The following is a 16,188-nucleotide window of genomic DNA, read 5'->3' on the forward strand; positions in this document are numbered from 1 at the left end:
AATGTCTGCTGTTTATTCCTTTAGACCTCAAGCTCAAATTGAATTGTGATATTTGAAAGCTTGAGTTTTGAATAGGTGCTGTAAAAATTTAATGCTTGGATTAGTTGTAGGAGCCTAGTGCTTGGGTGGACTTCCAGCTTCCCAATCAATGATCTCATAGCAAACTTGAGTGATTAGTTATGGAAATTTGTCTATCTCAACACTCCTACTCTTGCTCCTAATGAAGTTCTTAGGTAAGGTAAGAGCTTGGAAAATGCCGATTGCTGATTTTAAACTTTTAAGCTGGTGATAGATGTGTTAGCTTTTTAATTCTGCATATTTTTTCTTTAAACCCTGCAGATTTCTAGTGGATATGAGAAATGACATAAAACTTCATTAGAAGTACAAAAAATTAAATAAATCACCTAATTAATCCTCTTTTTTATTTGTAAAATTTTTTAACATTCCTTTTTTATCATTTAATGCTATTTGTATTTTTTATATTAGAATAAGACTCAGCAAACCAACTAAGGGCTTGGAGGTTTTACTGGGATCCAGACATAAGTATTAAGCCAAGTCCATAGCTCTAAACCCTAGTTTGAACACCACATACAAAGTTAAATGACAAACTAAGGGATGTTCTTGGAAATATATTACATGGCATGCTTGACTCTGAGTCAATCTATAACAAGTAAAGATAAAAGGACAAAACCGGAAAAGGATACTTTCTGCAATAGTTACTAACAATGTGAAACCTAGAAAACAAATAATCAAAATTCATTACATTTCAACACATATGCATCAAACACAGTTACTGTTATTTGGAAACTCCATTTATCTCCACAAATGCTTGTCCTATTAGAAAACAAAGCAGCGGATCTCATTATAAACATCACTGCAGTCCAAAAGCTGAGAAGCAATGAACTATATACCATCAAATGAAGTCGGTGCATACTAAAGGACAAGAAAAAATAAAAGGGGAACCTCCAGTGGATAGACTTGACCAGTTATTCTAAACTAAAAAATGATATGTAAGAGGTAAGTTACATACAAAACCAAACAAAAGAGTGCGAATAATGTCAAATAAGTATGGTCGCCATATAAAATAAACTACAAAGGAATGTTAAAACTCAGATTCTGAACAGACTCGGCAGGTTCTCAAATCGCATCGACTCACCAAGTTTTCTCCAATAGACCTCTGATATTCTAAAGCATATTCACTGTTTTTCATTAAGTTAGCATGGACTTGGGGCTTGACTGACTCCTCCAGAAGACATGGTGAGTCTTTAAAAGACTTGTCCTAGGTTTTCAGAAAATATTATTTTACGAAAGAACCTGCTCCTAATGAAGTGAGAGTCCCAGGTCTAATGGACAAGATTTTAATCACTCTTAAGTAATTTTATAACAAAGAAAAATAACACGAATTTCCAGGAATAAGCAAGAAAAGTAAAGTTACCACTTCACATATGTTTACCTCCTTCAGTACAGCTTGGCAAGCTACCCTTTGCGAATCATCCTTACAGCGTCCTATTGCCCTCTCAATAAAAGTGAGAAGAGATGGGGGAAAACTGTCAGGCTGAAATCAACAAAATTAAATCAGAGATGCTCAATTTAGGGATAAACAAGAGGTAAAAAGCGTGTTTCATTCCAAGAGCTACCCATAGAATGATTTCAAGAATAGAATGTTCTCAAGACCTTCCCATACACCCATTAGCTGTTTGTGAAAAACTACCAAACAAGGACATAAAGAAATAAAAATATTCATATACACCATTGTGCATTCACACAGGCACACACAAGGAAAATGCAAGAGATTAAAACATTCCAACCATAGTATTTTGATAATCCGAAAAAAGAATTGGTATATATGAATATAATTACTAACACACAAAAATATATGAATTATAATTAGGAACACACATTTGGATTTCATTTCAATAGAAGCAGATACCAACGAGACTGACTTTTCACAGATAACCCCAATCATGTAAATAGGTTGCAATATGAATACAGATGCACCCAAAATCACTATAGCTGGCTCAGAACAAACAACGTCCTTCAGGAGCAATCCAGTTCCTAAAATGTATTTGTACAATAATTTAGATGTGAGCAATTGTTTCCAACTATCAGGAAAAATAATAAATTAAAAAATGAACTTTGGACCTTAAACATGCCATCAGCACCATCATGAGGTACCACTTTGTTCTCAGACTTCGGCAGGGAGACACTAATATAAGCTGGTTTTGATGCTGAATCTGCCGAAGAGTGGTCCTTCTCTGTTCTTGGCAATCCTAGTGCCAAATTTGAAGGTATTCTTGGGTTGGTAGGAATCTGCATCTTGTTCGTCCTGCGTGTATCCAATGCTGAAACTGATTGCAAGGGTAAGTGGAAACTCTGAGAAACTTGGTGAGTAGTAGGAAATTGTGAATTTGGCCCTTGAGGACATACACTCGTAGGTAGATCTTTAGAACTATCATAATGAAGATCTGAATTAAAAGGTTTCTGAAAGTATGATGTCGGCTGAGTGTACTGATGAATGTGGAATCCAGGGGCGGTCCAATTACTCCCATTGGTTTCATGTGTTACAGCAGTTACCTAAAAAGTCAGATCAACAAAAAAACGTAAGCTGTTCCATCAGATATATTTTAAACATAACCTTTACCAATATTGAAAGGTAAACCATAAAATGCTAATCAACCGAGCTATTCAAGTATACGCAGTCAAATGAATAATAATCAATCCGAGATTCAATAGTTCAGGTCCCAATATTTCAAGCAATCTAGCTCTCTGGAATACTGAAATCTAAAGAACATACAGACGAATTTCTGACATTAGCAGAACCAAGAATATAGCATATTGTGAATCAACATAGTACAACCAGCACTTATCCATGTGGACAATAGAATAACCCCAAGCAGACATGCATGTACTCACATTCATGCGAGCGGAGGCACGAGAGCACACACACAAAGGAGTAAAGACAAGATATTCACTCTGCAGTCTTACAGAGTGTCCTCTCTCTCTCTCTCTCTCTCTCTCTCTCTCTCTCAGAGAGTGTGTGCATGCATGCATGAGCATGCATGGCTGACATGTGTGTGTGGGGTATCCAAGATATGGAGTGATACTTAAACAAATATGAAGCTGAAAATGTTTAAAAGCATATCTGAACCTGTAATTGAGGTGTTTCAGATGAGTTTACATCAGGCTTCCATGAAGAAGAGGTGCCAGGTGGTGGTGGCTGGCTGTTATTTGGAACTGCATAGCTACCACTAACACCAGGAATTGGACAATCTGAAGATGAGGGAGCAGTGGTAACAGGAGTGGTTTCTGTCCCAGGTGCACAGCTAACATCGGATGAGGTTTGAGTTTGACTATAGTACTCTGCCCACTGTTTGTAGTTTTGCTGATAATCAAGCTGATTTACTGCACTGACATTAGAATTTTGTGGACCATTTGCATCGGTGGCAGTGTAGTTGGAATAAGGATAGTGAGAATAATTTCCATAATTTCCTTCATTCCACCAGTTAGACTGATTATTATAGCCAGTGCTCTGATATCCCCCAGATGTCTGATACACACCAGGATTGTAATAAGTGCCTGAGTAACTTGTGGGACCCACATGTGGGCTTGTATTCTGAAATGAGTTAACAGGCTGATAAGGAACACCTGAATTTTGATATGCTCCCGCTTGCTGAGAGTAAGAAGTGTTACCTTGCTGTTGATAGCCATAACAATAACTCTGATAACCCGTGTTGCCATATCCAGATGGATCACTAGAAGTTGAATAAGATGAATAACCAGCATAATCATGCGCCCCATTTGATGATACCAAACTTGCAGAAGTAGAGGCACTGGGTGCCAGATTACCACCATCCTGAGGATCCCTTGAATTAGTCAACTCTGTTTGCTGATTATGGAAGTATACAGGATTCGAATAAACACCATTCTCAGAAGCATTGCTCTCTCCTTTATGTATAGAATCCCATGGCGGGTTAGAAGCTGTTGTGGTAATGAAAGGGATTCCTGGAGTATTTGAGGATCCATATGCCGATGGCTGCCCTAGGGATGAATGTGAGGCCTGCAGTGCTCAAAACAATACATAAGGTCAGCCCTTGAATGAAAAATATGTTACGTTGTTCAGGACATATGTTAGAATGCAAGTGCATTTCCACATGAAACAAATTACACAAAGAGACTGATGCAACAGACAGAGTTGATGCCATCACCAACATGTCTCATTGACTCCATGTGAGAGGACAAGAATGATGAGTATGTGAATTTAGGCACAGCACTGAACACAGTTTTATATTACAGACAGTGGCATTACGCAATTGATTATATACTGAACCAATTTGGCCCCGAGTTAACCAACTAGAGAATTTTAACCTTCATAAAACACATTTTTCTTTGGGTACGTCGCCAATGCACATGTTCATGCAATATCATTCATGGACGAAACCATGAGATACCCCAGATTGCATTCTAAATTTCAAAGTAATAGTTTTAAATAAAAAAAAGAACGATGTCATGGACTGGGTTTCATTATTATTTTCCTACAATAACATAATCAACCATTGGCAGATGGTTGAAAGGACCCTATTGGAGTCAATTTCACAGGGCAGACTGGGTGGTACACCATCTGATAAGGGTTTTTGTCAAGGCAATTTATAAGATGACTGGAGAAGGCTGTTAGAGTCGAAACCGTTCTTGGTATCAATGAAAAAGTTCAACACCATTAAATCCTGACATAGAATTAGAATGATCAGCACAGATTTAGTCAATGTTTCCTCACAAGGAAGGCCTTAGGAAATGCAAGAGATCCCATAGAGACCAATATTAGGTCGTTTTATCCTTTAGTGGGTTAGAGCATCACTCGAGAGGAAGTGGGAGATCACAAAAAGCATGGTGGCAAATACAAGCCCCATGTTTTATGGTTAAGGAAACAAAAAACTAAGGATGGATTAGATGATTCCAGTGTCAAAATTCATTTATAGATGAGAATACAAGTTACATGGCACCTAACAAGGGTCCTGAAGGACCTAGACAGATACATGTCAAGATTATACATATCTTACGTGCCACCTAGGCCACCCCGAGCTTGCTTTACTCATCATGACCACTGAAGAACGCAGACTCACTGGAGCTTACTTCATCCAATAGAGGATATTGGCAATTGGCACTACAGCTTAAAGAAATATCAGCTGAAAGATGTATATTAGCGCCTTTCATATTCCTTTTACGACCTTCATACATCTATCACTAAATTTGAGTATGTATAGAGTGTCATAAAGCATGCTAGAAAGCACCAAGCCAGTGAAGAGGCAAGGGGGTGCACATGTAAATACGTATGTGTATGGGGATGCATTTGTTTGCATCTATATCCCATACAGCATATAGATGTGTACACATATGTGCAGACATTTGCACATCGACACACACACACAAAAGATACCCCTTGTCGGCATCACATTCTCTTCAATACATGCTGCAAAACACTATTGCATAGGGGTATTTTTCCATTACTTGCCAAAGGAAAACAACCCATAAAATAAGGTTGAATTCAATATATTAAAATTTGCCATGTATGTGAAGGCAACCATGTCTTTTGATGGCCGCATGTCAAACCTCTCTTTAGATGATTTACCATCATTCAATCTCATGCTATACATGGGTACACATATGAATGACAAAACAGTTAATAACTATTTCGAAGTAGACTAATTATGATAAAAAAATATTCTCATGAAGAAATTTTGATATAGTAAAATTTAAGAAAGAACAAAATATTTAAAATTCAAAAATACTTTTGAAAGTCTTCACTTGACTAACTTGTAATTAATGTGGTTATTAAGGAGTATTTTTCCACAAAAACTTATTATTTCATATAAGGGCATAATCGAATTTAAAATACCATAACAAGGAGTCATTCTATTCAGAATTGTGCTTAGCAGGAGCACTTTATAAACAAACTGACAGATGCAACCCTCCAAACCCACTTTTAGTAATAAATTTCGACCATTTCTATAAAGGAGTTTGTATGCTAGATGCAGCCCAAGAAATGCATGAGCATGGGCACAAAAGAGAGAGAGAGAGAGAGATCTATATTTTAGATACGAAAGATCTTTATGAAGAAAATATAATGGTAATAAATTTTCAAAAAAAAGTTAAATATTTAAAGTTCAGATATATTTATTAAAACCATGTGTTTGGCTTATATTATCACAAAGGAGCAGGATTTAAAACAATGGAATCGTCTTTTACGGAATAAAGGCATTTAAGTAAGGCACTTTTCGGGAAAAATTGGACACGCATACACCCCCTTCAAGTTTGCGTTTAGTATCATCATCATTCGAGCTTTATCCCAAATATTTGGAGTCAACCATCGAATCATGTTCTGCCATCAAGGGTCATACGCTTAATCAGACTATAATTCACCAAATCTTTTCTCACTACTTCCATCTATGTCTTTTTGGGTTTTCCCCTAACCCTTTTAGAGCCTTCAACTTGAACTACATCACCCCTCCTAATCAGTGTTGTTCTAGGTCGACACAGCATATGGTCAGACCACCTAAGTCTACTTCCCTCATCTTATCACCTATTAAAGTGACTCCTAAGTACCCTCGGATGTATTCATTCTAAATTCGATCCTCTCTTGTCATGTTACTCATCCATCTTAACATCCTCATCTCAACTACACTCATTCTATGAATATGTTAATTCTTGATTGTCCAACATTATGTCCCGTAAAGCATAGTTGGTCTTACAGTCGTCCAATACAACTTTCCCTTCAATTTTATTGATATACGATACCTACATAAGACTTCGTCCACCCAGCTCCACTTCGTCCACCCAGCTCTAATTTTATATGTGACATCTTCCTCTATCTCTTCATTCGCATGTATTATTGACCCAAAGTATCAAAAAATAATCTCTTTTAAGTACTTCTTGGTCGTCATTCTTAATTAATTTCTCATTTCTACTCCTATTATTACTAAACTTGCATTCCATATATTATGTCTTATTCTCTAGTCTAAGACTTTCTAAAGCATATCATCTGCAAACAACATACACCTTGGGGCCTCATCCTGTAGATGCCTAGTTAACTAGTCCATAAGCAAAGCAAGGAGATATGAGCACAGCACTGACCCCTGATGTAAGACTGTTGTCCCTGACCTCACTTGCCTCTCCACTAGTTGTCCTCACACTAGTTAGCGCTCCCTCGTACATATCCCTCACCATGTCAGTATATCCTCTAAAGACTCCTTTCATTTCCAACACCCACTAAATTAACTCTCTATGTACAATATCGTATAATCATCATCATCATCATAGCCTTTTCCCAACTATTTGGGGTCGGCTACACGAATCTTGGTCTGTCATTTTACTCTATCAAGGGCCATACCTTTAGTGAGGTTGATCCCCATATCTTTTATCACTACTTCCAACCATGTCCTTTTGAGCCTACCCCTTGCCCTTTTTTTGCCTTCCACTTGAACCAACTCGCACCTCCTAGCAAGTGTTGTACTATGTCTGCTGTGCAAATGAACAGCCCACCTAAATCTACTTTCTCTCATCTTATTTCTTATTAGTGTCACACCTAAGTTAACCTGAATATATTCATTTCAAATTGGATCTCTTCTTGTCTTGCCACTCATCCATCTCAACATCCTCTTCTCAGCTACACTCATCCTATGGATATGTTGTTTCTTGACCACTTAACATTCCGCCCCATAAAGCAAAGTTGGTCTCTTTCAACTGTTTTATAAAATTCTCATTCAGCTTCATTGGTAATGCGATGATCACATAAATCTCCAGTTGCACATCTCCACTTCGCTCACCTAGCTCTAATTCTATGTGCGACATCTTCTTCAATCTCTCATTTTCCTGGATTATCAACCTAAGATATTTCAAAATGCTTTTTTTGTATTTCTTAACTGTCAATCTCAACTATTTCCTCGTCTCTACTCCTATTGTTGCTAAACTTGCATTCCATATACTCTATCTTAGTCCGGCTAATTTTAAAACCTTTAGATTCTAGTGCATCCCTCCAAAGTTCTGACTTTGTGTTGACGTTGCATCAGGTCTCATCAATCAAAACTATGTCGTTCGCGAACAACATACACCACAACACCTCATCTTATAAGTTCTTAGTTAATTCGTCCATAATTAAGACAAAGAGGTATCGGCTCAATGTTGACCCCTGATAGACACCTAATGTCACTAAAAATTCACTCGTCTCTTCACTCGTTGTTCCCACACTAGTTAGTGCTCCCTCGTACATAGCTCTCACCAAGTCGATATAGTTACTAGAGACTAGTTTGGAAAAAAAAATTCCAACACCCGCCAAATAAAATCTCAAGGTACTTTATTATAAGTTTTCTCTAGATCAATAATGACCATGTAAAGGTCTTTTCTTCGCTCTAAACTTCTCAACTAGTTGTTCAAGTAGGCAAATAGTCTCAATTCTAAAATCCCATACAATGGAATCGTCTTTTACGAAATAAAGGCATTTAAGTAAGGCACTTTTCGGGAAAAATTGGACACGCATACACCCCCTTCAAGTTTGCGTTTAGTATCATCATCATTCGAGCTTTATCCCAAATATTTGGAGTCAACCATCGAATCATGTTCTGCCATCAAGGGTCATACGCTTAATCAGACCATAATTCACCAAATCTTTTCTCACTACTTCCATCTATGTCTTTTTGGGTTTTCCCCTAACCCTTTTAGAGCCTTCAACTTGAACTACATCACCCCTCCTAATCAGTGTTGTTCTAGGTCGACACAGCATATGGTCAGACCACCTAAGTCTACTTCCCTCATCTTATCACCTATTAAAGTGACTCCTAAGTACCCTCGGATGTATTCATTCTAAATTCGATCCTCTCTTGTCATGTTACTCATCCATCTTAACATCCTCATCTCAACTACACTCATTCTATGAATATGTTAATTCTTGATTGTCCAACATTATGTCCCGTAAAGCATAGTTGGTCTTACAGTCGTCCAATACAACTTTCCCTTCAATTTTATTGATATACGATACCTACATAATACTTCGTCCACCCAGCTCCACTTCGTCCACCCAGCTCTAATTTTATATGTGACATCTTCCTCTATCTCTTCATTCGCATGTATTATTGACCCAAAGTATCAAAAAATAATCTCTTTTAAGTACTTCTTGGCCGTCATTCTTAATTAATTTCTCATTTCTACTCCTATTATTACTAAACTTGCATTCCATATATTATGTCTTATTCTCTAGTCTAAGACTTTCTAAAGCATATCATCTGCAAACAACATACACCTTGGGGCCTCATCCTGTAGATGCCTAGTTAACTAGTCCATAAGCAAAGCAAGGAGATATGAGCACAGCACTGACCCCTGATGTAAGACTGTTGTCCCTGACCTCACTTGCCTCTCCACTAGTTGTCCTCACACTAGTTAGCGCTCCCTCGTACATATCCCTCACCATGTCAGTATATCCTCTAAAGACTCCTTTCATTTCCAACACCCACTAAATTAACTCTCTATGTACAATATCGTATAATCATCATCATCATCATAGCCTTTTCCCAACTATTTGGGGTCGGCTACACGAATCTTGGTCTGTCATTTTACTCTATCAAGGGCCATACCTTTAGTGAGGTTGATCCCCATATCTTTTATCACTACTTCCAACCATGTCCTTTTGAGCCTACCCCTTGCCCTTTTTTTGCCTTCCACTTGAACCAACTCGCACCTCCTAGCAAGTGTTGTACTATGTCTGCTGTGCAAATGAACAGCCCACCTAAATCTACTTTCTCTCATCTTATTTCTTATTAGTGTCACACCTAAGTTAACCTGAATATATTCATTTCAAATTGGATCCCTTCTTGTCTTGCCACTCATCCATCTCAACATCCTCTTCTCAGCTACACTCATCCTATGGATATGTTGTTTCTTGACCACTTAACATTCCGCCCCATAAAGCAAAGTTGGTCTCTTTCAACTGTTTTATAAAATTCTCATTCAGCTTCATTGGTAATGCGATGATCACATAAATCTCCAGTTGCACATCTCCACTTCGCTCACCTAGCTCTAATTCTATGTGCGACATCTTCTTCAATCTCTCATTTTCCTGGATTATCAACCTAAGATATTTCAAAATGCTTTTTTTGTATTTCTTAACTATCAATCTCAACTATTTCCTCGTCTCTACTCCTATTGTTGCTAAACTTGCATTCCATATACTCTATCTTAGTCCGGCTAATTTTAAAACCTTTAGATTCTAGTGCATCCCTCCAAAGTTCTGACTTTGTGTTGACGTTGCATCAGGTCTCATCAATCAAAACTATGTCGTTCGCGAACAACATACACCACAACACCTCATCTTATAAGTTCTTAGTTAATTCGTCCATAATTAAGACAAAGAGGTATCGGCTCAATGTTGACCCCTGATAGACACCTAATGTCACTAAAAATTCACTCGTCTCTTCACTCGTTGTTCCCACACTAGTTAGTGCTCCCTCGTACATAGCTCTCACCAAGTTGATATAGTTACTAGAGACTAGTTTGGAAAAAAAATTCCAACACCCGCCAAATAAAATCTCAAGGTACTTTATTATAAGTTTTCTCTAGATCAATAATGACCATGTAAAGGTCTTTTCTTCGCTCTAAACTTCTCAACTAGTTGTTCAAGTAGGCAAATAGTCTCAATTTGACTTCTCTGGCATAAAACCGACTTGGTTTTCTGATACAATCCCTTCATGCCTTAGTTGTTACCCAATCACTCTCTCCCACAGTTTCATAGTGGAGTTCATAAGTTTGATCCCTGAATAATTCTCATAATTTTATATTTCTCATTTGTTCTTATAAATAAGTATCTCCTTCATTCATCCGGCATTTTATTTGTTCTCAACATCTTGTTGAACAACTTGGTCAGCCAGTCTATGCTGATCTCCCTCATGCACTTCCAAACCTCTATCGCGACACCATCTGGTCTGAAATCCTTTCCTATCTCAATCCTCTTCAAAGCTTCTTTGACTTTCGCTGTGCTAATCCTACGAGTATATCTATGATCTCCGACCTCATTTATGCCAACAGGTCCTTCTACCACTAGGTTCCCATTGTGTTCGTCATTTAATAATTTTTTAAAATAAACTCTCCACCTCTTGTTACCCTCTTCATCCTTCGCCAAAACCTTTTGATCCTCACTCTTAATGCATTTAATATGGTCTAGATCCCTATACTTTTTCTCTCTCATTTTGCTAACTTGAAGACATTTTTTACACAGTTTGTAGTTCCCAATTTACTGTGTAGATTATCATATACCTTAAGTTTAGTTTTACTTGCTATTTTTTTAAGAAGTGTTAAATTAGCCTTAGTTATTATTTGTTTAGCGTTTTTCTTAGCATTTTTATATTCTTCTAAGTCTTGATCATTTCTATTACATTGCCAAGTTCTATAGCATAATCGTTTTTTGCTAATGGCCTTTTGAACCCCATCACTCCACCACCAAGTTTCTTTATTGGAATTTCTTTTTCTTCTTTTTTTTTTTTGGTGAGTTAGTAGGGAGAGGGCCCCTACCCTGGTAGGAATTGAGCTTATGACATAGCGTTGCAAATCATCATGGGCTAACCAATTAAGCCTGGGCTCTTTTCCTACAATTCCTTTTTCTTCAAGTTTCTCCTAAAACTTCTTTTGCCGCTTTTCTTCTAGTTTCTCCGGAGCTTCGTTTGTCACTTTCTTAATGCAAACAATCATCTCACTCCAAATAACATTATCCTCATGTTCGGAGTTCTATTTTCCTTCTTTAAGTAATTTATTCCTAAATAAGTCTATTTTTTCATTTTTTTAATTCCACCACCAAGTTCTTAGACACCTATTAATTTCACCCCTTGTCTTCCATCTCTTTATGCGTACGTCCATAACACGAGCCTATGTTACACAATCAAATTCCCTCCGGGGTGACCTCACAGTCTTTACATGAAGATCGATCTACCTTCTTATTTCTTAACAAGGAAGAAGTTTGTCTGGCTTTTATATGGTCTACTTTTATAGATTATTAGATGTTCATCTCGCTTTTTAAAGTAAGTGTTTGCTATTGCTAGGTCGTAGTCCATAGCAAAATAGTCTCACCCATCTCATTTCTTTTACCAAACCCATATCCCCCATGCAGCCCTTCATATCCTCTACTATCCTTCCCTACATGACCATTTAAGTCCCCACCTAAGAGGTCCTCTCTTTATTTAATGTCTTGCACTAGTCCATGTCCTCCCAGAATTATCTCTTAATTGAATTCTATCATCTAGACCTACTTATGGTACATAAGCACTAATTACATTAATTATCTCTTCCTCTAATACAAGTTTAATTAATAGAAGCGTATCACCTACTCTCTTGACATCAAGTATTTTATCTTTTAAATTTTTGTCTACTATTATGCTATGCCTACGTCATTTCTATTATGGAAAAAGTTTATATAAGGATGCAACCTTATAATGTAGAACTACGAATGCACCTCAAAAATCCATCGGAAAAAGTAGTTTTAATGCTGAAAAACCCTTTGATTGATCATCTCGACATCGAGATGTATGACCATGAAAAATAAAAAGATTTGAAGTCTCAGAAATAGTGCATTTTACAACATATTATCTACACCATCCATTTTCAAGATTTTCATATGTTTATAGATCTACTTGATTTTAACCATTTTTGAAATTTAAAATTTTATAATTAGATATAAAAATAGATTTTGAGATAATCCTAAGAACATTTTACATCAAAATTATATACCATGATAAAATTTGAAGGTGTACCTTACCTCTACAACTATGGATGCATCCGTATGCCAACTGCAACCTTCTATTATTAGCCTTTTCTATATGCCAAAATTATACTATTTCCTTAGATTTTTCCCCTTTCCACTTAGTTTGATGCAGACAAGCTATGTTTACTCTCCTTCTTCTCATTGTATCCACTAACTCCATACTTTTAACTGAAAGCTTTCCTACACTCCATGTGGCTAGACGAATTCTATTCTCTTGGACTAGCTTCTTTACCTGCACTTGTCCAAAATAACACAGGAAACCTTGCCTATTTTTCACCGTAACCAGACGACGCTGCAGCGCGTCGCTTATGGGTAAACGCCCTTGTTCATTTATAAATGTACCTGGGTTCTAGTACAATACATCGCTTATGGGAAACACCTGAGCATAAGCAGATAATGTTGATTCAATATTCATGAAAAGCCTTGCAAAGTTTTACATGGGCTTGGGACAGGTTAAGGGAAAGTTTAAAGTCCTTACCCTTCTTAGACCAATGTATCATATCATATGTTTTTTCTAAATCAATAAAGACCATAAGGTGTTCTGTTCTATTATTCCTAAACTTCTCAATGAATTGCCTAAGTAGGAAAACAACCTCAATGGTTGACCTCCCCGACATAAAACGGAACTGATTTTATGATATTTCTCCTTGCATGTCTAGTCATTGCTCAATCACTCTCTTCTACAACTTCGTAGTGTGGCTCATAAGTTTGATCCCTCAATAGTTCATACATCTCTATATCTCTCCTTTATTCTTGTAAAAAGGTACCACAATGCTTTTTCTCCATTCGTCAAGCATTTTCTTTGTTCTCAAAATCTTGTTGAAAAATTTGGTCAACCATAATATGTCAATTGTCTCCCCTGCACTTCCATACCTATATTAATATACCACCTAGACCTTCAGCATCTAGTATACAATATAGATTTTATAGCTACCCCCAACAAATGAAAAGAAGTACCCAGAAAACGATGTGGTGAGTAAGGACACTATTGTTAAAAAGAGTAAAGCAGATTTAAGCCAACCCACCAATCACACCACCAAGACACGTACATCACGTGTGTGCACGCGTGTGAATGACGTCTATGCACATATCTAAATGCATGTGTACGTCGCACTTTTCTTGCCAAAGCGTCCACAATTAATTTCTAGTTGGGCCTCTACAAAGCCCCATCAAAACCTTATAATCAAAACTAAAATGCCCCAACCATTTGTTCCTTAGAAATAATCCAACAACCAAGCTACTCAAATAAGGCAGTTCAAGGGGTTTCGTTGGTTCTTCCTAGTTGGATGCTCTAACCAGACCCATTTGGAGCCATTTCAATGAATAGTGAGTCAACCAATAGGATAATGTTCAGTTTTATTAGCAGCAATTCAATGCTAGCAGCTAGGAAAAATGATGCTTCTATATAGAAGGCTACAATTATTCTAACAATTGAATATAAGGTATAAACATAGAAAACAAAAAATGCATGTCACAAATGGGATCCTACACTACCTCTTTATATGAGCATTTGCTAGTTTTCATACTCGCACCTTGCAACATAAGCTAAAGGAACTTTTCTCAAGCAAGGTCTTGATATGGTGGACACACTAATCATAAGCGTGAAACCTGTTTATTAAGAAGCTGGTCTAGACTCCAACATTGTTATTATGCCCCTATATTCGAAGGATGAGTGAATCTAATTTTGGTAAAAGTTTACCTATTATCAAAGATCCCTAGTGTCCAACAAATGTTGCAAGCTTTAATAAAACAAGTTCTTCTTCTTCTTTTTTGTTCTGTTAATAAAGGTTAATTTTGTACTATTTAATAAACTAATTGCTCTAGTTTTAAAGCTGAGTACTAAAATAATCTCGACAAGATACATGATCTGTTAGTAGTACCTCACAAAATCAGAGCAAATATTGCAAAACATCAGTAGCCTTATTGCGCTAGGACTATGCCATTTATTAGAATGGTGCTTGCATCAATAATTTACAACTTCACTCAGAGACAAGGACTAACAGCAAATAAAACAACAAAAAAAACTGACAGTAATATTCAGCATCTCAATGGATGCACATATCAACTTCAAATTTTCACCTAATTAACAATCATGTGCAAATCCCATAGTTTCCATGAAAATAAGTCTGTGCACTTAAGAAAGAGCACTAATATGACCATTGGGTACTCTAGGTCTAAAATTCTCAGTACGATAAATATCAAAAGAATTCCTTAAGCCAATCTAACCATCTCTATAAACTGTGTAATCACAATCTCTGAAATTTAACCCGAAATTTTTAAGAGAACAATACTTTCACAATTCTCTTTTTTTGAAGTAAAAACAAATACATTGATAAAACTAATAGTCAACATATCATTTAGTTTAAGAAATACACCTAATTACAATCTGGCCCAATTGAAAAACTGAAAAAACCATTCATGCAAATGAAGGCTCGATTCTTTTCCTCAACAAGTGAAGACCTCTGCAGAGAAACTGATTACCTGGTAATATTCTGCACCCATTTCATTGCTCGTCGGTGTAACTCCTCCACCAAAAGCACCGTATCCCATGCCCTTCATTTCAGTCGCGTTCTGGATCACCAATATCAATTCAATTATCACCACACCAATAATAGGTAAATATGGATTTATGTTGACAAAGATAAAGAAACAACTAGGGAGATAAAATCTCATAAAAAGACAGACAAACATTCAGCAACCCAAAAGGATTGAACTTTAGCAAGTCTCGTAAAAATAACCAACAAAAAGGACAGACAAACATTCAGCAAGCCAAAAGGATTGAACTTTAGCAAATCTCATAAAAATAACCAACAAAAAGGACAGACAAGCATTCAGCAACCCAAAAGGATTGAACTTTAGCAATGAATCTGAACCTATGTACCTTTCTAGAGAAAGAATACAAATCGTGCCCTAATCTCTCTCTCCAGAAAAGGGGGATAGTTACCCATTAGGAAATGACAAAGAACCCTCGGCGGAATTGACCTTGATGAGAGAAGACGAGAGAAGCGTTTGAAGAAGACGAGGAGAGGAAAAGGGAAGGAATTGAATTGAATCCCCGATTTCTATGTTCAGAACTTCTAATTTTTATGGGCCTGTTTGGTTTTGCTTCCTCTTGTGCTTTGCCCTGTGATATGGCTGGTGCCTTCTTTTAATGGACCTAATTAAAAAATCAGCCCATTGGGCTTTTTGACCCTTTTGGGATCTCGTTTGTCATACCGTATGGGACTTTTGCAGGGGATCATGAAATCGTGCAGAAGGTTCACTTGTTTGACATTGCTTCGTATGAAAAGCCATCAAGATATCAAGGGGATTTATCATAGGAAAAGTATATAAAGAGTTTTTCTTCTTTTTTTTCTTTTTTTTTCTTTTTTTTTTCTTTTTTTTTTTTTTTGTGGAGT

The 16,188-nt window shown here is 36.9% G+C and overlaps 1 protein-coding gene across 4 annotated transcripts in view; it reads right to left on the reverse strand.

The window, feature by feature from the left end:
- Positions 1–16,093, reverse strand: part of SAC3A (SAC3/GANP/Nin1/mts3/eIF-3 p25 family) — a 43,223-nt gene extending 27,130 nt beyond the window's left edge. The window contains exons 1-6 of one of the 4 annotated variants that reach the window (XM_088874954.1): positions 15,735–15,923; positions 15,272–15,361; positions 3,691–4,057; positions 3,149–3,547; positions 2,143–2,574; positions 1,454–1,555 (exon numbers count right to left, since the gene is read on the reverse strand). In XM_088874954.1, the coding sequence (XP_088731080.1) occupies positions 1,454–1,555; positions 2,143–2,574; positions 3,149–3,547; positions 3,691–3,852 (1,095 nt within the window). In that variant the 5' untranslated portion in view covers positions 3,853–4,057; positions 15,272–15,361; positions 15,735–15,923. Of the gene's footprint in view, positions 1–1,453; positions 1,556–2,142; positions 2,575–3,148; positions 4,058–15,271; positions 15,362–15,671 lie in introns of all 4 variants that reach the window. The other 3 variants (XM_088874955.1, XM_011624745.3, XM_020666725.2) reach the window with 3 other exon arrangements.
- Positions 16,094–16,188: the final 95 nt, after the last annotated feature.

Source organism: Amborella trichopoda, chromosome 8, assembly GCF_054954075.1.
Source record: "Amborella trichopoda isolate Santa Cruz 75 chromosome 8, AtrichopodaSantaCruz75HAP2 v2.0, whole genome shotgun sequence".
NCBI classification, from domain to species: Eukaryota; Viridiplantae; Streptophyta; class Magnoliopsida; order Amborellales; family Amborellaceae; genus Amborella; species Amborella trichopoda.